This window comes from Dasypus novemcinctus, chromosome 2, assembly GCF_030445035.2.
Source record: "Dasypus novemcinctus isolate mDasNov1 chromosome 2, mDasNov1.1.hap2, whole genome shotgun sequence".
NCBI classification, from domain to species: domain Eukaryota; kingdom Metazoa; phylum Chordata; class Mammalia; order Cingulata; family Dasypodidae; genus Dasypus; species Dasypus novemcinctus.
Window position 1 is genome coordinate 10196498 of NC_080674.1, and position 25471 is coordinate 10221968.

Here is a 25471-nt window from a genome sequence, read left to right on the forward strand (position 1 = left end):
TTCAAAAATCAAAAAATAAGTTTATTAGCGTACCGCAGAACCCTAATTCAGTCTCAGTACTGCTCCTGTTGCAATATATGAACATGACAAACTCAGCTCCAATAAGACAACGGTAAATGTCTAAAGAGGAGGGGCTCCGTCTTCCTGGGTTTGCAGTTCATGCTCATTGCAGCTCTGCCGTGTTCATCATTTTAAACGGTGGATTCGAGTCAAGATCAGGAAGGCCAGAGCCAGGCTGTGGGGAGATTTTACTGATAGTTGTGACATTATTCTATCAGTCAACCTCTGCAAAGACTGACCTATTAATTTATTTTATATTTTTAAGCATTTAAATGTAAATGTTAAAATGAATTTACATCATTTCATACCTGATCATTTCCTAGTGCATCTGTGTTTCAGATGAAATCATGAATTTTAGGATTCCTTGATCTATTTTATATAAAGTGAAAATTAAGTCAAACAATTCATGTGGTTAGAAGCACATTTTCCAATGAAAGCTCTCTTGAGAAACCTTGTCCTTGGCCACTGCTAAACGTACTTGTTCAGCCACTCAATCAGATTCCTCCTCGCCTCCTCAACATACGGCTTGTCTGCAGGGGAACAATCTTCTCTCTTTCGGTGCACAAAGCCATGCGTTTGCCCAGAAAATGTTTTAACCTGATATTCAACTTTGCAGTGTTCTTTCAACTTCTGGGTCAGCAGAGAGACCTGTTATGCAAAAGATTTCATGACGATATTATTTCAACTCCTTAATAGCTGTCCACTCTCCAAATCATCTACAAATGTTCATAAAAGAGATCTAACCTCAATGCCTTAAATTGTAAGCCCGTTCCATAGCTCCCCTGGATTTTCCGATGGTTAATTTTATTACGAACACAGTTCTTACCTCTGGCAAAGGAGAAAACTCATAGTAATATAATCATGATATAACACCAATTATTTGAAATCACTCATATGAATGCAATACAATAGATTAATAACAACTGTCATTTCTAAGCAACAGCTTTTGCACCACAACTGTCTTCGGTTCTGTTCTTATCACCTCACCGGACTTAGTGTGGCAGAGACGGAAGAGCACCTGGTAACTCGTGGGTTACACACGCAGGCAGCAGGCGGTGCCTGTTTCTACGCCAGCAGCCTGGCCAGGCCCATGTCACCACCTTGGCATGTGGGGTAGAGTGTGCCACGGCTCTTAGCTGTTGGGGGAGTTACAAATCCCACTCTGTGGTCCCTGGTATCACCACCTTTAGATTTTTTTAAAACTGTGATAAGATACTAAAACATAAAATTTGCATTTTAGCCATTTTTAAGTGTACGACTCAGTGGCATCATTCAAAATTCATTCACAATGTTGTGCAACCATCACCACTATCGATACCCAAAACGTCTCATGACCCCAGAAACTCCCCATCCTTCCCACCCCTAATCTGAGTTCTAGCTCTATAAATTTGCCTATTCTGGAAATTTCAGGCAATTGAAAACACATTATTTCACTCAGCATGTTTTCAAGGTTCATCCACGTTGTGGCATGTTTCAGAACTCCTTTTTTTTTTTTAGGACTGAATACTTTCCCACTGTATACATCGACCACATTTTTGCTTATCCCATCACCTGTTGACAGGCCCTCGGGTTTCTTCCACCTTTGGCTACTGTGAATAATGCAGCTATGAACGCTGGTGCACAAGAACCTGAGTCCCCGTTTCCAATGATTTGGGGTATAAATCCAAAAGTGGAATTGCTAGGTCATATGACCATTCTATGTTCAACTTTTTAAGGAAGAGCCAAAATGTTTTCCACATGAGCTGCATTATTTTAAGTTCTCAGTAATAATGCACAAGAGTTCCAACTCTCCAACATCCTCACTGACACGTATTACTTAACAAAATAATAATAATACTTCCATGTGTATTTCCTAAAAACAAGGACATTCACTTATGAAACCACATTAAGTACAATTACCAAGTTCAAGAAATTTAACATTGACATAAAGCTTACAGTCTATAATCCAATTTTTATCTGTAGAATTTTAATCCTGGAAAATATCCATAACAACAAAAGAATGCTTTAGGACTTTTCCCCCAAAATGTCATATCATGTGATTAAATATACAAATGAGAAGAGGAAAAATGCCAACTTACTTGCTCAAGAGAAATCACTGCATCATTTTCAGCAAAAATAAACAACGTGGGGTTCTTTAAACTGTAAATGTCTTCAAAATCCTTGACAATGCCTGAAGAGTGGGGACAAGGACATTGGGAGAATGATTTAGACACACACCCTAGAGAGACACGAGAATCAGATATGATTTTTCAAAGTAAAATATACACTTTTGGTTTTCTGCTTATTCTTTTTTATAGCAATTCCAGAGAAGTGGTCTAGACAGTCTAAAACAGAATGTTATTTAACCAGTGCTTCCTAGGACACACTTTAGCAAGAGTGATAGGAACGCAGCCTTTAAATAATGAAAGGGTACCGTGGAGGCGGCTCGTATGTAAAGACTCAGGCGTGGAAAATGCTCCTTCTTGACATGTGCCTTAGTTTACAGCAATCACTTTCTAATCAGGACCACCCGACCCCTGCTGTTCTCCTAGAAGTTTCTCACTGTCTACTCAATCTCCACAGGTTCAGCCTGGTTCTATCTGTGCTCAGAAGAGACCACGGGTGTGAAATCGCCAGGAGAGGCACCTGGTCTTAAGAGAACATCCGGAAAACCTCATTTTCATCCTTCAGCTCAGAATTTTAGACCTTTAGTTGAACTTTAGGAAAATCTGTTCTGCTTGACCTGGGGTTTCTATGAGAAAATAAGTAAAAGCTCTGCAGTATCCTTTTGAAGATAAGATGAGAAGATAGGCAGCACAGCAAGGCTAAGAACAATGGGCTAGCCTTGCCTCCCCTATCACTCTTTTCTAGGAGGCAGGGGGCCACGGGAATGATGGCTACGTGCTCTGCCTAACTGACAAAAGCCACGTTACATGGCCCGAGTCCTGCCCAGCATGTACTGCACAACAGCAGCCAGATGGTGGCGCCAGCGAGATAGCCCCAGGGATGCCTGGGGCAAATGCACACACAGGCAGGCTGCCTGCCAGCCCCAGGGCAGCAGGGGCAACTGGAGATTTACTGAGTTTATTTCCTTTTGTGCAGGTAAATATTTAAAGACTTTTATTAACTGCTAAAAGTAAGTGAAAATACCACAGCAAGGAACCTTTAAGCCAAATAAAAATCATCACCGTGATCTTACGCTGGCTAATTATGAAAGACAGTCCTACTTTTTTGTGCATCTCCCTTTTCTGGGAACCTCTTTTTGGTCTGAATGTTTCTGTATCGTGAACTTGGTGTGCAGTTTCTATAGAGCGAGAGAAAGTTCTTATTCCATCACTAGGATATCTGAAGTCGGTTGTGTTTTGGCTGAATTGTATGTGTTGCTACTTACATTTCAAAGTGAGTTTTTTTTTCTTTCTTTCCTTCTTTCTTGTGTGTGTGTGTGTGTGTGCGCGCGCGCGCATGTGCGGCTGAGGACAATTTCTATCTTGGAAAAGTATTTTCATAGATGTTGCTCACTAAACTATGGCTCGAGTGTAATCAATCACCCAGAGAGAAATTCAAATTAGCCATATCCCCTTCATGTTAGGTGAAAACAATGAGACCGCAGGCCGGGTGACTTTCCCCAAGTCACACTGTGGGGACCCAGACCGCCGCAGCCCGGTGGCCTCCTCTGCTAACTGCACTGCAAACCGTCACCTCTACTTTCAGGGTTTAGAAGCAAATTTCCTTAAGATGGGCATCTCTGCACTACTGGGTTGGCTGGTGCACCCAGGACCCTTAACTCCTGGGAAAGGAGGTTTGGGGTAATTGTGACTATCCATTCCCCCGTTTGCCTGGGGTAAAAATGCACACGGCCAATTTACCATAGACGGACACGCCTGCCCGGAATTCCGAGTATTTCGTCATCACGTGATGGACGGCTACGCCACCCCAGCAGAACCCCACGACGCCGACTTTCTGGGCATGGCACTGTTGCTTCAGATACTTCAAGACGGCATCTATCTCCCTAGAACAGAAATAGAGGTGATCAAAGAATCGAGAGTTATCTTGTGGACAGACGCGAAGGGCCCGGGGTGGCCGGGGCCCCGCAGAAGCAGCAGTGCGGGGTCGGCGGCTGTGATCTGCGGTCCCCAGAGCTCCAGCCTGGCCATCTCCTGCCTGAGATGCATCACTCCCGAGTCAACGCCCCAAAGTGCTGCAGGAAAGCTCTTCGCCAAGCACATCTGACCTGCTCCAGGCCCGGGGAAAAGCCGAGCCACAGCCTTGCTGGGCCGCAGGATGAAGGTCCAACTGCCAGGCGCGGCTGGAGGCCTGGTGCCAGCAGCTGGCCTCTCGGGCGCCCCGGGCCCCCATCTGCCCTCTGGAGAGGCACCGGCCAGGATAACGGGCAGGTCCCCAAATGCCGTCTGCCCGTCACCCCCAACCTTGGCATGGCTCATCTCCTCCCACACCCAAAGAGCGGAGCAAGTATTCAGAAAGCAGCGGGGCTCTTTAAGTCAAAAGGGGACCCAGGACAGCGGCCCTCATCTTGCAAATGGTACACGGGTCCCAAAGTACGTTTGCAAATTGGTCGTCTGGAGCTCAGAACGCAGTTGAAGTAGAAGCACCAGAGGTAGGGCTGCAAGGCCAGCTCAGAAAGGCGTGTTGGGGCTGACAGGGAAGAAATGCTGCACACTGTTAATATTTTAAAAAAGGAGAAAGCAATGCTTTGGCAGCTCCTTTTTCTTCTAATATCATCATAAATAATTGAGCACTTTTAAACATAGCATACCACTCCACGTGCAAGTACTTTTTTCACAATTTAGAGTGGTGGTAATCAAGGAACCCTATAAAATAAAAATGAATAAGCAATAGCATTAGAATTTTGGCTTTTTAAGTTGTCCCGAGTGCCCTCATCTAAGGAACCACTGCCCTCTTGTTGCGGCAACAGGGAGGAACAGGGCGTTCCTATAAAAACCATTTAACAAACTTGAGTGAACTTTGGTTTCTGCTTTTGTTGTTCCAGGTCTGTTCCTGCTTTTCTGGGAACACTGCGTGTAGCTTTGGATGGACCAACCAGCCTCATGTGCTTTGGGGCTCTGCCTTCAGTTCCCGGGTGAGTACATGATTGAGGTGTGGCCAATCAGAGCACAACAATCTCCTGGCCATGACGACTGGTCCAAGGATAGACCTGTGACCCCATCATAACTAAGGGGGCAAAATGAGACTTGTGCTGGGATGCTGGAGAGAAGCTAATGGGAGGCTGGAGCTGCTGCAGCCATCCTGACACCCAGAGGAGCTGAACTGAAGGCTTTCTGGGGGCAGCACCCCCAGCAGGAGCTAAGTCCCCGAGTCCGAAGGGGGGTCTGGGCAGACGTCCCCGTGTCCACTAGGCTGTCTCCTCTGCTCTGACTCAGGTGGAGTTGACGCTAAAACACCTGGCCTGGTCTCCTGCTTGCAGGACCCTGAGAGTAAGACTATTTTCACGGTCCCAGGTACCTGGGCTAGAGGCCTGGGCCAAGCTGGGAGGCCCACGGGTGGCCGACATCCCCTCCCCCTGGCTAGGACCGCACAGAGGCCCGAGGGGGCCACAGGCCTGGACGCCTGCCCGAGCCCTGAACACTGCTGTTCTGTGCTGACCCCCCAGAGAACGTGACCAGGATACAAGAGATGGGGGTCCCTGAGCCCCAAATGAGCACGGGGGGATGAGGCAGGCTGCGGGGACAGGAGACGGCCGGCAGCAGGGGCCTCTGCCCCGGGAGAGCTGGGACGGGCTGGGCAGGGGCACTGCCCAGGGCCCACCAGCCCAGGAGCCCGAGGGCGAGCAGCCCGAGGCAGCTCTGCTGGGCAGGGATGGGCAGGCCCTTCTGGTGGGAGAAGGGAGAGGGCCGTCCTCGGGGCAGGGGGCCGCTTCATCGGGCTGTGTCATGGGTTGACCTGTGTCCCCCAAAAAGAGATGTTGTGGTCATAACCCCTGATTCCAGCGAATGTGGCCTTATTTAGCAAAAGGGTCCCTGCACAGGTCACCCCAGAGGAGGGGGGGCCCTTAGCCAGACAGGACTGTGTCCTTATGGAAGGGGAGATGGTCACGTGAAGTGGGGCGCAGAGGTGGGGGTGCTGCCGCTGCAAGCCGAGGGGCGCCCAGGGCTGCTGGCAAATGCCTGAAGCCGGAAGAGGCTGGCAAGGTGTCTCCCCCACGGACTTCAGAGGGATTTTGGGGCTTTCGGCCTCCAGAAGTACGTGATAGTACGTTTCTGTTGTTCTAAGCCACAAAGTTTGGGGTACTTTCTTCCAGCAGCCCTGGGAAGCTGAGGCAGGCTGCAGCTTATCAAACATGAGGCCGGCGGTGATGAATCTTGGGACGCGTGTGTCATGGCGAAAGGAGGTCAGGAGATGGGAAAGGAGAGCATTAGGAAGGACCAAGCGCCCAGAGGAGCGCACGGCTGGTGCTCCTTCCCCTGGGCTCAGCTTTTCTGTGCAGCAGGAGGCTGGCTTTAGAGAACATTCCTGGCCTCTCCTCTGTCCCACCCTTGCTTACTCCTCCAGACAGAAGAAAAGGCTAGCAGATCTGCAGCTGACAGCTTTGGTCCTTGGGTCTAGACCCGGCTGGGCCAATCCAGACAAAGCTGGGAGCCTGGAGGTTCGGCCCGCTTTTCATCCCAGTGCTCTGTGGGCCCTCGCAAGCCTGCAGTCCTAGTCAGGTGGGGCTGCTCTAGAGCCCTAAAGTCCCCCTGGGGGAGAGGGAAGGGCTAAGTTCTAGGATGGGGGAGGGCAGTGACCTCCTGGGCCTCAGCTCCAAAGACCGACCTCTAACCAGCTGAGCCCTAAAGGGGCTAGCACATGACCCGGTTTCTTTCCTCTGCCCTTTTCAACTGGTTCTGCAGTTGTCAAGGAAAATGAGCACTGCTTGCAGCTTCCACAAAAGCTCCTCTTACCATCGTGGCCCGAGGAGTTTCCCACACGGGCAAGCAAAGCCTGCCGGGGCGAGCAGGCGTGCTCGCTGGCTCCGAAGCTTCCGGTTAGTAAATCATGCTAAATGGAGTCCTCGTCCCTTTACCCCTCAGGAAGGAGCCACCGAAGCAGGCCCCCTCCCCTCCAGTTCCTTCTCGCCCCCATGCCCTGGGTGGCCCCACAAACGCGGCCGCAGCCCCGCCCACCGCCACTCACTTATCCACCGTCCTGGCGTTGCGCGTTTTCACCCACTCGGGGAAGGCGGCCCAGTCGTAAGAGGGATGCCACGGCGGCTGCCCCGTGAAGAAGTCTGGGACGATGGTCCTGCAAAACAGGGGCTGGGTGAGCCGGCTGCTCGCCTTCCCCAGGAGTGAAGACACCTGCCAGGCCGGGGACTCGGGCAAGCCCGAGAGGGAAGGTGAGGACCCCGAGGGCAGCTCTGGTCCCGGCAGAGACCCCGATGGGTGCCAGGCCAGGCGGCTCGGGTTCCACAAGGGCAGGTGCACTGCCCCCCAGGACCGCTGCCCCCCAGGAGTTGCCGCTCCCAGCCAGCCCCAGGGGGAGGGAAGGACAGGGGTGGCCTTTCCCTTCAGGCTCAGGTCAGAGGGCACCTGGCCAGGCACGTCCAGTCACCATGACCAAGCAATTTTCCCCGCACCCCCACTCGGGCTGCCAGGCCCAGGCTAGGGCAGGCTGCCAAAGGGGCCCCAGGCGGAAGTGCTGTTCGGGGTGACGGAAGAGTTTTGGTCATGGTTGGTGGGATGGTAACATCACATTGTCACTGACTTCTACATCTGAATGGGGACAGAAGGGGGAATCTTAGGTTGTATGTACGTTATGAGAAAAAATTTAAAAGAACAGGACTGTACAAGAGGGTGACCCCTCACGTAAACTGTGGCTAACAGTCCAGGTATAACACTCTCCTCTCCTCGTGTGTCAAAAAGGCGCCACAGTCATGTCAGCATCGCTAGGAGGAGGGGTATGTGGGAACTGTAGTTTCCTCACGATTCTTCTGTAAACCTACAGAGACTGCCATGGCTGGAGGGGGCACGACCCCTCCCGCAGGGAGGAAAGACACAGAAACGTGGGTCAGAAAGCTTAGGCCTTGCCAAGTCCTTGAGCTGTGAGCCTCACCCTCATATTCTTTTTTAGATTTTTTTTAAATTTTTTAATTTTTTCCCTCTCCACCCTGCTGTTTTTGCAGTTTGTGTCCATTTGCCGTGTGAGCTTCTGTATCTATTTCTCTCTTATTTTTGGTCTTCTCTAGGCTTCAGAGGGATTTGATCCTGGGGACCTCTGATGTGGACAGTTCCCCGTTAGTGGCGCCACCTCAGTTCCTGGTCTCTGCTGTGCTTCACCTTGACTCTCCCCTTCATCTCTCTCTCTCTCTTTTTTTTTTGTGCATCATAATCTTGCTGCATGACTCACCTGTGCGGGCACTGGCTCACTGCGCAGGCACTGGCTCACCACACAGGCACTCAACTTGCCACGCGGGCACTGGCCCGCTGTGCAGGCACACTTTCTCTTCTTGTTTTTCACCAGGAGGCCCCAGGGATCGGACCTGGGTCCTCCCTTATGGTAGGTGGAGGCCTTATCACTTGAGCCACATCCGCTTCTCTCATCCTCATATCCTTGACTTCCCAAAGGGGACGAGCACCCTGCCCTGCTCTGAGGCTCGATGGAGGGTAGAAGGCGCTGCAGCGTGTGAGAGGCTCTGCCAGCCCGAGCGCCCTCGTCCTCACCGTTGACGCTCCGGCTCCAGGGACGGGCCGCTGGAAAAGCGCGGCAGGCCAGCACGCCCGTCCACCCGCCGGGCCGTCTTGACCCTGGCTCCCAAGGCTGCAAAATGGGCACAATGACAGGCCGCCCTCTGGGGGACGGGGAGCAGCCAGGGCCACTGTAACAGTGGTGCCTCCCAGCACACAGGGCAGAAACTGTCAGGATGGGTCGCTAGTCCTGCCGGGCTTGCCCCAGAAAGCTAAGGGCCTCATCTTCCACAGGAAATCTGGGGACACGAAAAAGGGGGAAATTAAGGTAAAGCCATTTCCCCCATTTTTTCATTCAACACAGTTCACAATGAGCTGCACTGCACTGGGCGCACCGCCTTTACAGCAGTTTCTCTTCGCAGCGCAACAAAGTACGTGTGTCCTTTCACCTCTTCTTTTATTTTTAAAGATTGATTTATTTATTTCTACCCCCACCCCCCGCCCCAGTTGTCTGTTCTCTGTGTCTATTTGCTGCATGTTCTTCTTCGTTTTTTTATTTTATTTTTTTAAAAATTTATTTATTTATTTCTCTCCCCTTCCTCCCCCACCCCGATTGTCTGTTCTCTATATCTATCTGCTGCATTTTCTTCGTTGTCCCCTTCTGTTGTTGTCAGTGGCATGGGAATCTGTGTTTCTTTTTGTTGCGTGATCTTGTCCCTTTTTTGTTGCTTCATCGTGTTGTGTCAGCTCTCCGTGTGTGCAGCGCCATTCCTGGGCAGGCTGCACTCCCTTTCGCGCTGGGCAGCTCTCCTTACGGGGCGCACTCCTTGCACGTGGGGCTCCCCTACGCGGGGGACACTCCTGCGTGGCACGGCACCCCTTGCGCGCATCAGCACTGCGCATGGGCCAGCTCCACACGGGACAAGGAGGCCCAGGTTTGAACCGCGGACCCCCCACGTTGTAGACAGACGCCCTAACCACTGGGCCAAGTCCGCCTCCCCCTTTCACTTCTTAGCTTCTCTCTTTTAACTGTTACTGTGGTAACATCCACACAACACAAAACTTCCCACTTGAACCCTTTTCACGTGCACAATTCAGTGGTATTAGTCACAGTCACAACGCGGTGCTGCCATCACAACATCCATGACCAAAATGTTTTCAAGGCCCCGAGGAGAATCTCTGCACCATCAAGCAATTCGCACCTCATTCCTGCGCCCTGCCCCAGCCCCTGGTAACCAGAAACCCACGTTCTGTCCCCACGGATTCGCCTAGTCTGGTATTTCTTATCTGTGAGATCACACAATATTTGTCCTTTTGTGTTTGCCATGATGTTTCCAAGGCTCATCCATGTCGAATTACGTATCAGAACTTCAATCCTTTTTACGGCAGAAAATTATTCCCTTGTATGGAGAGACCACGTTTTGTTTGTCCACTCACCTGCTGATGGACGTGTGAGTTACTTCTGCCTTGATGGCTACTGTGGATAATGTCTAGCTTCTCTATTTAAGAAAGCGAAGGAAATCCAAGTGGTGAACCAAAAGATCCAGGGCTTGCTTGGTTTTATCCTTTCTGAAGCGTGAAAGGAAGAAAAGGTCCCTGTTCCCCTGGGGGAAGCTTTTATCTTTTAACCACCAGGGGCAAAGCCGAGAGCAACCAGATAAGAGCCCTCTCCCAAGGCGTGGATGGTGGCTTGGTCTGAATAAGGCATCGGCTCTGGGAGGAGAGTGAGTTCTCCCTGTGCCAATACTAGAACCCAGTCTAATAACAAGACAGACCACGGGAATGGCCGTGAGCTTAAGGAGAGGAACAGAATGCGATACGTACGTGTATCCGTTTCCTGTGATCATGTCAGCAATATACCTGGTATTTGACAACTGCCAGCCGAAAATGTCATGAATGACAATCACAGCCTTGCCGGTGTCAACAGGAGGTTTGCTGACATACGCCTGGATGTGTTCGACTTGAACTTCACGCCCCATCCCTCCATACTCGAGCTTATGGCCGATGTCACAAGGACGAGGATCAGCTTCGTTGGCCATTGTGGATATTCAAGTGTTGAGCTACAGAGAGAACACATCAAACACTGAACGGTGCAAATCTAAAGACTGCAAATAGAAAGTAAGCTAAAATCAAGAGTAGAGGGAAAAAATAACTTTAACTACCCCCATTTGTCAAATGAAATACAAATCTGGATTTGGTAAAGAACAGACAATTGGAAAGATTATAATGGGAAAGGCGCTACTGCAATAGATCTGCAGATGCCTCAAAAGATGGGCAAAAAGGATTTTTCTTTTATAGAGAGAAAAGAACCGGGTGTGGGGAAGTGGGGATGGTAGACCTGAGAACATTTTCTAGGAGTGTCCTTACAGTTCTAGAGTGTGTGGAAAGAAGCTTAACCAAAGGCTGGTTAACAAGTATTTTCTTCCAGTTGCTCAGTGGAGACAAGCAGTTCAGCTGATCTCTGATGAGACAAAGGATGGGGATTTGGAGGGGCTGTGGCCAGCCTTACCCCCTGTAAACAAGGAGGGATCTGTGAGTTGCAACCAGGTCATCACACGGGAAGGGCGGTTTTTCCCAGTAGGCTGGTTTCCAGAACACAACAAGTTGGGGGATTTCTAAACCTAAGCTCTTTCCAGAAACACAGGCTTTGAGTAAAATTTAATATTGTCACATTGTACTTATTATGTAAGAAATCAATAGTTACTTCAGGGAAGTGGACTTGGCCCAGTGGTTAGGGCGTCTGCCTACCACGTGGGAGGTCCGCGGTTCAAACCCTGGGCCTCCTTGACCCGTGTGGAGCTGGCCCATGCGCAATGCTGATGCGCGCAAGGAGTGTCCTGCCCTGCAGGGGTGTCCCCTGCATAGGGGAGCCCACGCGCAAGGAGTGCGCCCCATAAGAAGAGCCGCCCAGCGTGAAAGAACGTGCAGCCTGCCCAAGAACGGCGCCACACACACAGAGGGCTGATGCAGCAAGATGACCACGACAAAAAGAAACACAGATTCCTGGTGCCGCTGATAAAAATAGAAGCGGTCATAGAAGAACACACAGCAAAAGGACACAGACAGCAGACAACTGGGGGCAGGGAAGGGAGAGAAATTTTTTTTTAAAAGGCTCCCATAAGAAAACAATTTCCAAAGTTATGCCACTTGTGGTTATGAAGCCCCAAATGTACACTCTCCACACGGGATAGGAATACCCAGGCTGAGAAATAAGCATAACTGAACCTGGACTAATGAAACTCCTGGGGTGCTGGCAGAAGAAATGCAAATCTACCTTATAGCAACACTTCAACAAATCCAGCCAAAAATGAAAAATACCCTAGGGAAAAGGAGCTCAATAAACACACACAAGGAAGGAAACCACAATAAATGATAGTCAGCAGATAAAACAAACAGGAAAATAGAAATCATAAGAACAACGCAAGGGGGGAAATTAAAAACAGGCAGATTTTAAAAGAACCAAATAGAATATAAAGAAATAAAAAATGTCATTGAAATTACAAGTTCAATGGACTGAGTTGAAGAGTGATTAGACACAGATGGAGAAAAAACTAGTGAATTAGAAGATAAGATAGTAGTGTATAAAGAAATAACCCAGAATTCTGGAAGGAAGAAAAATATGAAGAGAGATCACAATACACAGCAGGCAAAAGGATAACAAACGTTAAGGGGGAAGACTTCTTCCCTACTCCTGGCGGAAGGCAATCCATTCGTGTTACATGTGGCATTCTTTCATCCCTCTACTCCCTGCCCTCACTAGAAGTAGGGTGACTTATCTCAGTGGTAAATTAGGAAGAATAAATTGGTGTGCCCCACACTTCTTTGCCTTGAGACTGACATGCTAAAAAGCATGTAGCTTCTCATCTGCTCCTCTTTGATGTCTAATTTGTTTGGGATCCTTTCATAGCACGTGTGGAAGGAACAAAGATGCCTGCCCCAGTACAAGACTGCCTTCATTAGTTGAAAAAGTCTACCTAATTCTGGAGTTTTGATCAAATAGAAAGCCAAAGAGAAGAAAAAAGAAGAAAATAAAAAACCTATAACTCAAGGAAAACTAATCAATAAAAAGGAATGATTTAACAATAAAATAAAACAGTGTCTCAAATGAAAAAGATGACTAAATAAAGATTTTCTCTTTAAAAATCATAAGAAATCAGTATGAACTTTACACCAATAAATTTGAAAAGTGGAAAAATAACAAATTGGAAGAATAGGAAAAAAAAGAATAGTTCCTAACTATTTTATATCGCTAACTTCAAAAATAAATGTGAAAGAGGAAAAGGTGGTGAGACAGCTCTAGATTAAAAAAAACTACAGAAAAATGAAGCCAGCTGCAATGTGTAAACCTTGACTAGATCCTACTTCAAAACTAAGAATAGCTGTAAAAGACATTTGGGGGACAAATGGAGATATGAATATGGATGATAGATGACATTATGACTTTTTATTAGTTTTCTAAGGTACAATTAAGTGTGATATAGTGGTTATGTGGGATAATGTTCTTATTTTTAGATGTGTGCCCAAGTACTGAGAGATAAAGTGTCATAACATCTGCAATTCAGCTTCAAATGGTTCATAAGTTTTGTGCATACTTGCACCTGAACATAAATATGGATACAAAAAGCAATTACAACTTGTCAACAGTTGTTGAATCTAGATGTTCAAAACATAAGTGTTCATCATACTGCTCTTCCAATTTTTCTATATTTGAAACTTTTCATAATGGAAAGCTAGAAAGGGGTGCAACCAGAGAGAGTCACCAATTAAAAATAATTCAGATGTAAATGTCAACTCAGAGTAAATAAAATCTGGCTAGGTCTTGGATACTGTTTTTGTTTTTGTTTTTTAGGAGATACCGGAGATTGAACCCAGGATCTCATACATGGGAAGCAGGAGCTCAACCACTGAGCTACATCTGTTCCCCAATGAGAGTTGGGGTTTTGCTTGTTTGTTTTTAGGAGGTACATGGGAAGCAGGCACTCAACCACTACATCCACTCCCTTGGATACTGTGCTAATTTCCTTGGCTGCTCAAGCAAATGCCATACAATGCGTTGGTTTAAACAATGGGGATTTATTGGCTCACAGTTCTGAGGTAAGGAGAAGACTACATCAAGCTATCGCCAAGGTGATGCTTTCTCCCCAAACACTGCGTACATCTGGGGCTGTCTGCTGGCGATCCTTGGTCCTTAACTTTTTTGTCACATGGCAATGCACGTGGTGGCATCTCCTGGTCTCTCCCTTCTCATCTGTGGACTTCAGCTTCTGACTGCTCCCTCTGTGGCTTTCTCTTTCTGTGTGCATGTCATTCTGCTTCGAAAGGACTCCAGTAAAAGAATTAAGACCCATCCTGATTGAGGCGGGCCACACCTTAACTGAAGTCACCTAAGCAGAAGATCCTACTTACAATGGGTTTGTACCTAAAGGAATGGACTAAGCCTAAGAAACATGTTTTTCTGGAGCCACAGCTCCAAACATCCACAGATACCAAGACTGAACAAGGAGAAGATGAGAATGAAAAAGTACATGAACCCTTACTTTATGAATTTAGGTACAAAAACCCTAACTGAAATATTAGCACACTAAATTTTACAATATATTTTAAAATATATATATATCTTGACTATCAGGAATGCAAAGATGATTTAATATTAGAAAAATCTATAAATGTAATCCATCATATTAAGAGAGTAAAGGAGTGAATCCATGTTATTATCTCATTAGATACACTAAAGAAGCATTTTGATAAAATCCAACAGCTATTCAGGATAAGGAAAAAAAAATTCTAGGGAAACGGACTTGGCCCAGTGGTTAGGGCGTCCGTCTACCACATGGGAGGTCCGCGGTTCAAACCCTGGGGCTCCTTGACCCGTGTGGAGCTGGCCCATGTGCAGTGCTGATGCGTGCAAGGAGTGCCCTGCCACGCAGTGGTGTCCCCTGCATAGGGGAGCCCCACTCACAAGGAGTGCACCCCGTAAGGAGAGCTGCCTGGCGGGAAAGAAAGTGCAGCCTGCCCAGGAATGGCGCCACCCACATGGAGAGCTGACACAACAAGATGACGCACAATAAGAGACACAGATTCCCATGCCGCTGACAACAACAGAAGTGGACAAAGAAACAAGACCCAGCAAATAGACATAGAGAACAGACAACCGGGGTGGGGGGGAGGGGAGAGAAATAAATAAATAAATCTTTAAAAAAAAAAAACTCAACCCAATAAAAGCTATACTGAATCCCTATAGCAAGCACCATTCTTTTTAAAGCCAGGAAGAAGCCAAGGATACCACCTACGACGACTCCTGTTCTACCTGGAACCAAGGGCCCCCTCAGCATAAGACAACAAGTCAAAGAAATACAAGTTATAAGAATTAGACAGGAAGACATAAAATTATCATTATCCCTTGACCATATAATTAGCTCTATAGAAGCTTCAAGAGTACAGAAAAATGACTAGAACTATTGAGAGAGTCTAGTAAGGCTGTTCCATATGAAAATATACAAAAATCAATAGCAAACTCATGTAGCAGTAACAGTATTAGAAAATATAACCTATAAATGGTATCGCTTATAACAGCAACATTTGTTAGGTAGGAATAAAGCTGACAATAGCTGGGTGTAGCAGTCTACTATGGTTATGAATTCCAAATATAGATATTGGACTATAGTTGTAATCTGGTCTATTACTGGGTGTGACTGAGTTATTGGACTATATTTGTAACCTGGTCTATTACTGGGTGTGACTGAGTTATGATTAGGGCTTTGACTGGGCCACATCATTAGGGCATCGAGTCCCCACCCCTTGGTGGGGGGGAACTCACAGATAAAAGACATGGCAAAGGACAGAGTTGGAGCTTTTCATGTGAGGGTTTTTGATGTTGGAGTTTTGATGTTGAAGTTTGACGCTGAAGACTTAAGCTGGAGCCCCCCGGGGAAAGAGACAGCCATTTTCCTGATAGTCTACAGTTGACCTTGTGGAGAGAGACCAAGCCTAGAGAGCCTCATAGTCTACAGCTGACCATGTGGAGAAAACAGGAGCTGATCCCAGAGGAACCCAGAAAGCCTGAACCCTCACAGCCATCGGCAGCCACCTTGCTCCAACATGTGAAAATAGACTTTGGTGAGCCATCTTGCTCCAACACGTGAGAATAACTTATGCTTTATGGCCTACCTACCCCACATATATACCCTTTATAAAAACCAACCTATTTCTGGTATTTTGCATTAGCATCCCTTTGGCTGACTAATACAACTTCTTTCCTGAACTTCTGTCTTGTTATCCATCTGTCCACTCAGCTTTTTCTCTTGGATGTCTAATAGACACGTCTAACTTAATATGCCCCAAACTGAGGTCCTGGTCTCCTGAAACCTGTTCTTTCCACATCTTCCCTACTCATAAACACACCCCATCCTTGCAGACGCTCAGTCCCCAAACCTTGTCATCATACCAGCTCCTCATTTTGTCTTATACCCCATAAAAGCAATCTGTCAGCCAAACCACCTGGCTTTACCTTGACCGTCACCCCTGCGCCATGACCATCCCCGGGTCAGCTACTTCCTCTCTTGGCAGGATTACTGCACTGGCCGCATGACAATCTATTCTCAAAGCAGTGCCTTGGATGATTTTAAAATAAGGGCAAATAAGGCGGCTCCTCGTCAGAACCCTCCAATGGCTTCCCTCTTACACCAAGGAAAAGCCAAATTCTTGCAATAAGGCCCTGGTAACCCTCTCACCCTGTGTCCCACCAGGCTTCCCACCCTTGCTCTTCCTGTCTGCTGCTCCTAAAGCCTGCCAGGCATGCTCCTGCCCCAGGGCCTTTGCAGCTGCTCTTCCTTCTGCTTGGACCACACACGTGCTCCACTGCCACAGCACTCCAGCCCTCACCCTCTTCAGGTCTTTGCTCAAATGTCACCTTTTCCATACATTTAAAATTGCAACCCCACTCTCTACCCCCCAACACTCTCTGGTCCCCTTCTCTGCTCTATTTTTCTTAGCACTAATTACCATCTGAAATGCTCTGTATTTTGCATATGGTTATTTTTTTTCACCCCCTTAGAATGTAAGCTCCAGGAAGCCAGAGTTTGTTGTGTTTTGTTTTTTTTTTAATTAGTTTTGTGCTCTGCTATTTCACCAGAACCTGCAACAGTATTTGTCATAGTGTTGGTTCCCAATAAATATTTGCTGAATAAATGAATTGCTATGCATGACTCTGTTTCTAGAATATGTGCTCTGCTCCATTGGCTCGCTTCTCTGTCCTTCCAACAATACTACACTGTTTTAAAGGTTTGTAATGGATTTTATTGTCTGGTAACACAATATTCCCCTCTTTAACTTTTTTCATTTATCTTACTCTTTCTCTTTTATACACATGAACAAAAATATAGGTGGGTGGGTGCCTTGCGGGGCCAGAGCTTGTGGGCACTCCCTATCTGCAGCAAAGTGAGAGTGGAAGAGGAAGTTTGAGGGGAGAGAAGTGGGAAAAGGGTAAACCAGGGAAAGCAGCCGCAAGAGTTGCCCGGGCGTTAAAGGGGCAGCTGGCCAGCTAGGCCGAGTTCCCCCAGGCCCGTTCGGCAGTGGGTTTGCAGGTGCAGAAGCAGCAGAACGACGGAGGCAAACAAGATGGGGCTTTGCCAGGTCAGACAGGGAGGGGCACTGTGCAGCCACGTGACAAGGATGGGCTGGCGAATCAAGGGGCAGGAGGTGCAAGACTGAGGGCTCCAGGGGAAAACGAAAATCACAGCAGATCCCAACACGCCCATCAATCATATTAGAAAGCTATGCAGGAAAAGCAAAATGACACTGTTAGAAGGAAAAAGGGAAAAGACCTTTTTTCTGAGTCTCCGAGTAAGGGCAGAATCTCCTAAATTAGACCCCCAAAACACATAAACCATAAAGGAAATGATTAATAAAAAAGCAAGATGCATTTTACATATTGCAGACTGACATAAAGTTTGTTAACACCGAGTGACCGCACACAGATAAGGAAAGGGGAACTACTGAAGAAGGTGTCAGCTGATTCAAACTCTGGAAAGCACTCTGGCAAGATCTACCAAAGTTAAAGATGAAGACAGCCTGCACCCCAGAAAGCCCACAAGTGCATGTCATCGCTGGGGAAATTCACCCGTGAGCATGGGGTGGACGTCAAAGAATGTTCTTGCCAGCACTAACTGTGATAAAAACAATTGTTCACCATCTAATTGGGCATTGTGGCAGCGTGGAGCTATGCACCCCTGAAAAACATTTTCTTAGACTTGCTCCATTCCTTTGGGTGGAAACTCATCAAAGGAACCTTTTGATGAGGTTACTTTGGTTAAGGTGTGGCCCAGCTGAGTCGGGATGGATTTAATCCTATTACAGAAGGCCTGACAGGGAAGCTGAAAGTGACCAGAACCCAGAAGAGAAGGGAGAGACCCGAGGAGGTCGCCACATGCACTGCCATGTGACAGAGGAGCCCTGGGCCAAGAATCACCGACACCGACTCCACAGTCTTCTGGGAGAAAGTATCTCCTTGATAACGCCTTGATCTGGCCAGCATCTGGCCTCCAAGCTGTGAGCATTGTTCAAGCCAACCCATTGCCTGGTATTTGTTTTGGCAGTGAGGAAACTAAACCAGTCATCCGTTTGATAACTGTGATTTATTCACTGTGGCAGAAGGTATCACCCCAGTTTAGACATTAATCCATGTTCTTGTGGGTGTGAACCCATCGTACATAGGACCTCTTGAAGATGTTATCTTTAAAGTATGGCCCAGTTGAATGAGGTTGGGTCTTAATCCAAATGACTGGAAGCCCTACAAAGAGGAGAAACCAAAAGTCAGTGGAAACCAAAAAGAGTGAGAGAGGAAAGAACATCGCCACGTGAACGGAGCAGAGCTGTAAGCAGGGAACCCCAAGGGGTGCCGGAAGCCAGCAACAGAGCACTAGTGTCTGGGAGAAAGCATGCCTTGCCGACTCCTTGACTCTGGACTTTGGAGCCAATAAATGCATGTTGTCAGGCCAACTCATTGTGTGGTATGTGTGACAGCAGCCTGGCAAACGATGACATTCACAGAAGGAACATTACAGAGGTGAATGGACCACATCCATGTTTATCCATATGGTAAATCTCAAAAACATAATCCTAGCTAAAAAGCCAACTGCATTTTTGAGGCTAAGTAAAACTAAAACTAAACCAAGAAAAACTAAGTAAAGAACCCCACAATTCAAGACATTCTGTTAACAAGTACACTATAGTAAAAGTATAACGCATGGGAAAGAAACACACCAACCTGAGCGCAGTGGTTACTGGAAAGGGCCAGAGGGGAAGGGATGGAGATTCCCGACTTAAATCTTATTCTTGACACTTTATTTCCTTAGGATTTTTTATCTGAAGTACATAGGACAATGTGTTCCTATCTTTTAAATCTGGGTGACGTGAATATGGGTGACTGACATTATTTCTTGTACTTTCCCAAATTTTCTATTTCACATTTAGAAATAACAAATTCTAAGGAGAAAGTAATCGCTAGCGATCCGATGGAAGGAAATTTTACCCTACTTTTCAGGTTTTGTTTTCACAAGCTACATTTTTCGCCTGTTCATTGTGAGTGGCATCGCAGCCACCTGTTATCAATAGCTGGCATTTTCATGCCCTGCTGTGCTATTTCCTGAGAACCAATTCCAGGAATGATTTCTTACCTGGGCTCACCTAAGAGGGTGTGGGGACCACAGAAATTCCTGGCCGTTCCCAGGCGCCTCTGATCTGACTCTCTTTCCTTGGTCTTCAATTGACATCTTCTTTCCAAAAGGAGTGTTTACAGCCCAGAGGCACCCAAGAGCCCCCCCACACAGTGGACTGGCCAGGACGGGGGTGGCGCTTGTGGCAGCTGGACTCCGGCCCAGTCCCTGCACGCGGGCGCAGCAGCTGGCCAGGCCTCAGGGTCCCCGGCCAAGTCCCCTGTGCCCAGGGAGGGCGGTGCTTCCACTGCCCACGCCCCCTGGTGGGTGCCAGAGAGAGCTCGGGACGCACTCAGCCCCCTACCGACTGACCATGCTGTAAGGTGCCAAGAGACAAGCTAAGGGCCAGGGACACTGTAGCCACCCAGGGCACCACGGGCTTCGGGGAGAAGGTATCGCCTGATGATGTCTTGATTTGGGCTTTTCCTAACCTTGAAACCATAAGTGAGTAACGGTTTAAACCCCAAAATAAAAAAGTCAGGATGCACCTTTCAGGATTTTGGTCGGTTTTGCTTTTATTTTCAAAATCACACATTCGTTAAAAAGGTAATTTTTTTTAAAAAAAGTAAAACCAAGGAAAAGTCAAAACAGCGCAAATTTATATGGAGTGAAAGATGTTGAGATGAAATTGCAAAGGGAGACAAAACTGATTTTGCCACAGAAGGAGGAGAGGAAGTCGATTAAATCTCTACCACAAAGGAGAGAATTAATAAATCGACTGCTATCAACTTCCAGAGTTCCAAAGTAGACCAAACACGATGAACATGCCAGAATCAGACAGTCCAGGAGGCTGGGCTACAGCTGATGCATACTTTTCCACCAACACCAACATTTTTTTCTACATGTTAGGGGGTCATTTGTTGTGATAATCAAGTTTCTGCTTCCTGCTGTCCAGCGGAGGGATCTGCTTCTGCTTCAGAGTTTCACACGGCGCCTCGCGGGGCCCTCATTAAGTGTGTTTCAAGGACGGCTTTTGGGGATTTATGGCAGCTGTGCTTGGGAATACACCAAGCCAGCCCAAGAGCCACAGTCTCTTCTGGGAAGCGTCTAGAAGTTAGGACACTTTTCACGGTGCCACGGATTGCCACATCCTCCTGCAGACAGTACCTGGAGGGGCAGGTTCTTTGCCAATGACCACACTGGCAAGCATCACCAAGCACATGATTCCCCCACAGCACTGACACAAGGTGCCACTATAGTCACAGAGTGGCTTATGGCCCCTCAGCCCTGCCTGATACGGGAATAGAGTTAAACGACTCCACAAAACTACAAGTCAAGATCCAAGGGATCACTGGTGAGGATTTGATTTGCAAATTCCCAGGGTCTCCCACCCACTTCTCAGGAACGTCATGAAGCATTCCTTTATTCCTCATGAAGTTGTGCTTCTTGGCTTCTTTTTTTTCTTTTAAGGAGGTACCAGGGATTGAACCCGGGACCTTGTACATGGCAAGCAGGCACTCAACCACTGAGCTATACCCACTCCCTTTGACTTCTTTTTTGAACCATTTGTGACATCTGCCTTGTTCCCTCTTTATTAGTTTAAAAAAAAAAATCTTTAACAAATGTTCATTTTTATATCAGTGTAAGAGTCATGATTTTACCTTCCTTTGAAAATCATCTTTGAACAGTGTAAATGAACAACTTTCCCATTCTCCCACTGAACGTCAGTGTTGGGGACTGAATCACGATCCCATAAAAGACAAATTCAAGTCTTAGCCCAGGTGCCTGTGGCTGTGAAGCCATTTGCAAATAGGACCTTCGAAGATGTTGTTATTAGTTAAGGTGTGGGTTCATTTGTGAGTAGGATCTTCGAAGATCCTATTTGGATGAGCCCGAAGGCTCTGGGCCTTACTCCTTATGACTGAAGTTCTTATAAGGCAGAGGAAATTGGGACTCAGTCAAAGGGAGGCAAAATTGCCAGAACGGCAGGTGGCCATCACCAGAAGCCTATGGACTCCGAGAGACAGTGTGGCCTTGCCGACGTCTTGACTTTGGACGTCTAGCCTCCGAACAGTGAGCCAATAAAACCTTGTGGTTTAAGCCAACTAATGTGTGGTATTTGTCGTATAAGCTCTAGCAAACTAAGGCAGTCAGAAAGGAGAGAAATGGGTGTACAGTATTGTTGAGTGCCGGCTTTCCTGCTGTCCTAACCCAAGGATTTATACAACTCAGAAGTCAGACTTCTCCACATGACAAAATTATAGAAAATAGTCTTTGATGAGCCAAAGCAATTGGTATGCATGGCACTGTAACAAGCAAAGAAGTCTACCAATAAACTGTTGGAGTTTTAAATAGAAACCAATGGGCAAACACAACAGGGATTCAGAGCAAAAGGAAATGCTTGAAGATAATACAGGAAAGTGGTGTTTATTGGGGCAGGCAGAACAATTAAAAGGAAAACAGTGTTTATCCTTTATGGGTTAAACACTGTAGGACCTTGCTTGGCAACTGATTTTTCAATCTTGCAAGGGGGAAGGCTGGGCTACTACTTATCCTTAAATTATTCTATATACCTCAATGCCCCCAAATAATTTGCTTTTCAGCAGTCACACCTGTATTTTGTGTACGGAATATGGTTCGGATAGTGTTGGTGGGAAAGGCAGGTGTGATGAGCACCCGTTGACTTCCTGGCTGTTCCTCAAACATGCCAGTCCCACCTTGTGTCTGACCTTTGGTCTGTTACCTCAGCTGGAATCGCTCATCTCCAGTTATCTCCAGGGCCCATCATGATCTTATTTTTAAACGGGCTTTGAAAATACAATCATAACAGCAGGGTGGCAATACCCATCCTGCAGATGAACACAAATTGTTGTACCCAACGTTAGCAAGGCCTGGGTGAAGCTGACACCTTGTATTAGTCAGCCAAAGGGGTGCTGATGTAAAATACCAGAAATCGGTTGGTTTTCATAAAGGGTATTTATTTGGGGTAGGAGCTTACAGATCCTAGGCCATAAAGCATAAGTTACTTCCCTCACCAAAGTGTATTTCCACGTGTTGGAGCAAGATGGTTCAGGCTTCCTGGGTTCCTCCCATCCTCAGGCTTCTCTCTGGGTTCAGGGTTCCTCTCTTCCCAGGGCTTGCTTCTTCCTGGGCTCAGGGTTCCTCTCTTCCTGGGGCTTGCTTCTGTTTCCTCTGTAAGTTTACTTCCTGGGGCTCCAGCTTAAGGCTTCAGTATCAAACGCCAAGATCAAAACTCCAACATCAAAAGCCCTCAACTCTGCCCTTTGCCATGTCTTTCACCTATGAGTCCCCACCCACCAAGGGGTAAGGACTTAATGCCCTACTGGCACAAGAAGTTTACATAATTACTTCATCAAGTAAACCTATGAATCTGATACAATGTAATATGCCCAGAGGAAAAGATCAGTTTACAAACATAATCCAATATTTCTTTTTGGAATTCATCAATAATATTAAACTGCTACACACCTCTACCTCCCAACTGCCCCTGGCTGGTGGGTGGGTAAACTGTACAATCTCTCTTGGCAATACATACCCAGCACACAGGGTGCCACATGCCTGGACTCTGCACCTCCTCTCTTAACAAGCCGGCCTACGGAAATATTTGTCTGGACTCTGCACCTCCTCTCTTAACAAGCCGGCCTATGGAAATATTGCCAGATGCTCACAGTGATTTTGATGCAAATATGCTTATATTTCCATATTTTGATATCAGTAAAACCTATATAACCAGAGAACAGTCTTTTCAACAAATAGTGCTGGGAAAACTACATATCCACATGCAAAAGACCCCTACCTCACACCATATACAAACATTAACTCAAAACGGCTCAAAAATCTAAATATAAGAGCAAATGTCATAAAACTCTTTTAAGAAGACAGGGGAAATATCTTCTTCTCATTCCCCATCGTTCCCAACATTCACCTTCTCATTAGGCACTGAGTTCTTAGACTTTATACTAAAAGCATAAGCAACAAAAGAGAATGTGGATAAACCAGACTTCATCAAAACTTTAAACCGTCGCGCATAAAATGGCATTATCAAGAAGGGGAAAGCGCTTCTGTTCTAGGGGATGAGAAAATGTTAGTAATGAAGGAGGTGGCAGTAACACAACATAGTAAAAATAATTAATGCCCCTGAACTGTACACTGAAAAATTAATAAAATAGAAATTTTTATTACATATTAGGTACTATAAAATAAGAAAAAAACTATATAACCCACACATCCCACCTCAGGAAAATACTTAAAGTATGTAATGCCATGGAGGAAGGGCAGCGTGCTAAGTGGAAACAGAGAGTGCCAGTCTACTCGCAGTGTGCCCCCAGCTAGGGTGGTTTTTTAATGTATTGCTGAGCACCCGCAGGAAGTGCCGCGGCCGCGGAAGGGCCTGCCCGCCGGCTGCGCTGCGCGCGCGCTTCGTAATAAGGGCAGGGGGGGCGGGGGTTCACGGCCGGCTCGGGCCCCCTGGCCGGCCGGGCCCCGGGCGGCACCTACCTCGTCCCGCAGTCTGCGCGCTCGCCACCCGCGCCGTGCGGCCTCCTCCCGCGCCGGGGCCGCGAGCGCCGGGAAGAGCACGCGGAGGGCGCCCGCGGAGGGGGGGCCGGCAGGGCGGGGGCACCCGCGTCCCAGGAGCAGCAGCGCCGGCCTGCCCGGGGCGCTGGAGTCCCAGACCCTCCGCTGCCAGCGGGCGGGGCGAGGCGGGGCGAGGCGGGGCGAGGAGGGGGGAGGGGAGGAGGAAGGTGGGGGAAGGGGGACGGTGGGGGAGGGAGACAGTGGGGCAGGCAGAGGCCCTGGAATTGAAGAGGTGCCCAGCTCCTGGGCCTGTGGCCCCTCTCTTATAAATCAAAATGAGGCTGTAGTTCAGAGACTTTTTAAAATTGATATTGTATCAAGCTGCCACACACACTGCCATCTCCATGTATTTTGTGGGGTTATCTGAGGTTATGAGAACGCCCCCACTGGGTACAGAATTTGAAGAAAGGAAAAGGGGAAGAAGTACAGATAAGGTAAATGAGTGAGCTCAGCGAGAGGGAGAGCAGCTCCTGGCATGTAATCAGGGATGTAATCAGAACCTGGGGCCGGTGACACGTTTGTTTAGACGCGTCTCATTTCAAAATGTGGGACATTCAGACTGAGGGTGGCCTTCTCCTTAAGAAATCTTTTATTTAGAGATGGCAAATCAAGAATGTAGAAAGAGGGGAAGCAGATGTGACTCAAGCGACTGGGCTCCTGTCTAACACAGAGGAGGTCCGGGGTTTGATTCCTGGGGCCTCCTGGTGAGGACAAGCTGGCCTGCGGGGAGAGCTGGCGCAGCAGGATGACTCAACAAAAAGAGACGCAGAGGAGAGACCATAAGAGACGCAGCAGACTGGGGAGCTGAGGTGGCGCAAGAGACTGAGCTCTCCGCCCTGGAAGGTCCCAGGATTGGTTCCTGGAACCGCCCAAAGAGAAGACAAGCAGTCACAGAACACATGGTGAATGGACACAGAGAGCAGATAGCAAGCACAAAATAATGTGCGTGGCGTGGGATAAATAAATCTTTAATTTAAAAAAATGTCAACAGATGATGGGGGTAAGGCTGGTGATACTTGGACATTTTCATGGGGAGGAGAGGGCCCAGAGCCTGAAGGAGGAGGCAGCAGGCCTCTACCCAGGGGCTCTTTTGGAGAAATATATTGGGAGGGCTTGGGAAGCAGCTCTGCCTTACTCTGTCTGGCTCCTCCTCCTCCCCCTGGGAGGCAGGTTAAGCTGGAAGCTTTGCCTGTTTGCCTGAGCACCCGATGAACCACGACATAAAGTATGGGTTTTGGTTAATCCCCAGGACACAAAGACATTTGTGGCTGCAGAGGGAAAGGGATCCTGGTGGCCCATGGAGCATGTATTAAGAACCTTTGGGGAAGCGGACGTGGCTCAACTGATAGAGCGTTCACCTACCATATAGGAGGTCCAGGGTTCGAACCCAGGGACTCCTGGCCTGTGTGGTGAGCTGGCCCACACGCTGTGCTGCCGTGCACAAGGAGTGCCCTGCCACGCAGCGGTGTCCCCCGCATAGGGGAGCCCATAGTACAAGGAGTGCGCCCCACCAGGAGAGCCGCCCTATGCGAAAAAAAACGTGCA

General features: G+C 47.7%; 1 protein-coding gene across 3 annotated transcripts; it reads right to left on the reverse strand.

The window, feature by feature from the left end:
- Positions 1–24038, reverse strand: CMBL (carboxymethylenebutenolidase homolog). 3 transcript variants are annotated; one of them, XM_004474420.4, is made up of 6 exons: positions 23849–24038; positions 10503–10738; positions 7189–7296; positions 3906–4048; positions 2139–2230; positions 1–708 (listed from the first exon to the last, which is right to left on the reverse strand). In XM_004474420.4, exons 2-6 carry the CDS (start codon positions 10715–10717, stop codon positions 529–531), a joined length of 738 nt encoding a protein of 245 aa, XP_004474477.1. In that variant the 5' UTR covers positions 10718–10738; positions 23849–24038; the 3' UTR covers positions 1–528. The 3 variants fall into 3 exon arrangements, with proteins under 3 accessions (XP_004474477.1, XP_004474478.1, XP_012373435.1); XM_004474421.5 differs by lacking the exon at positions 23849–24038 and adding an exon at positions 19352–19485; XM_012517981.4 differs by lacking the exon at positions 7189–7296 and having other exon boundaries at positions 23849–24007.
- Between the last annotated feature and the right edge of the window lie 1433 nt (positions 24039–25471).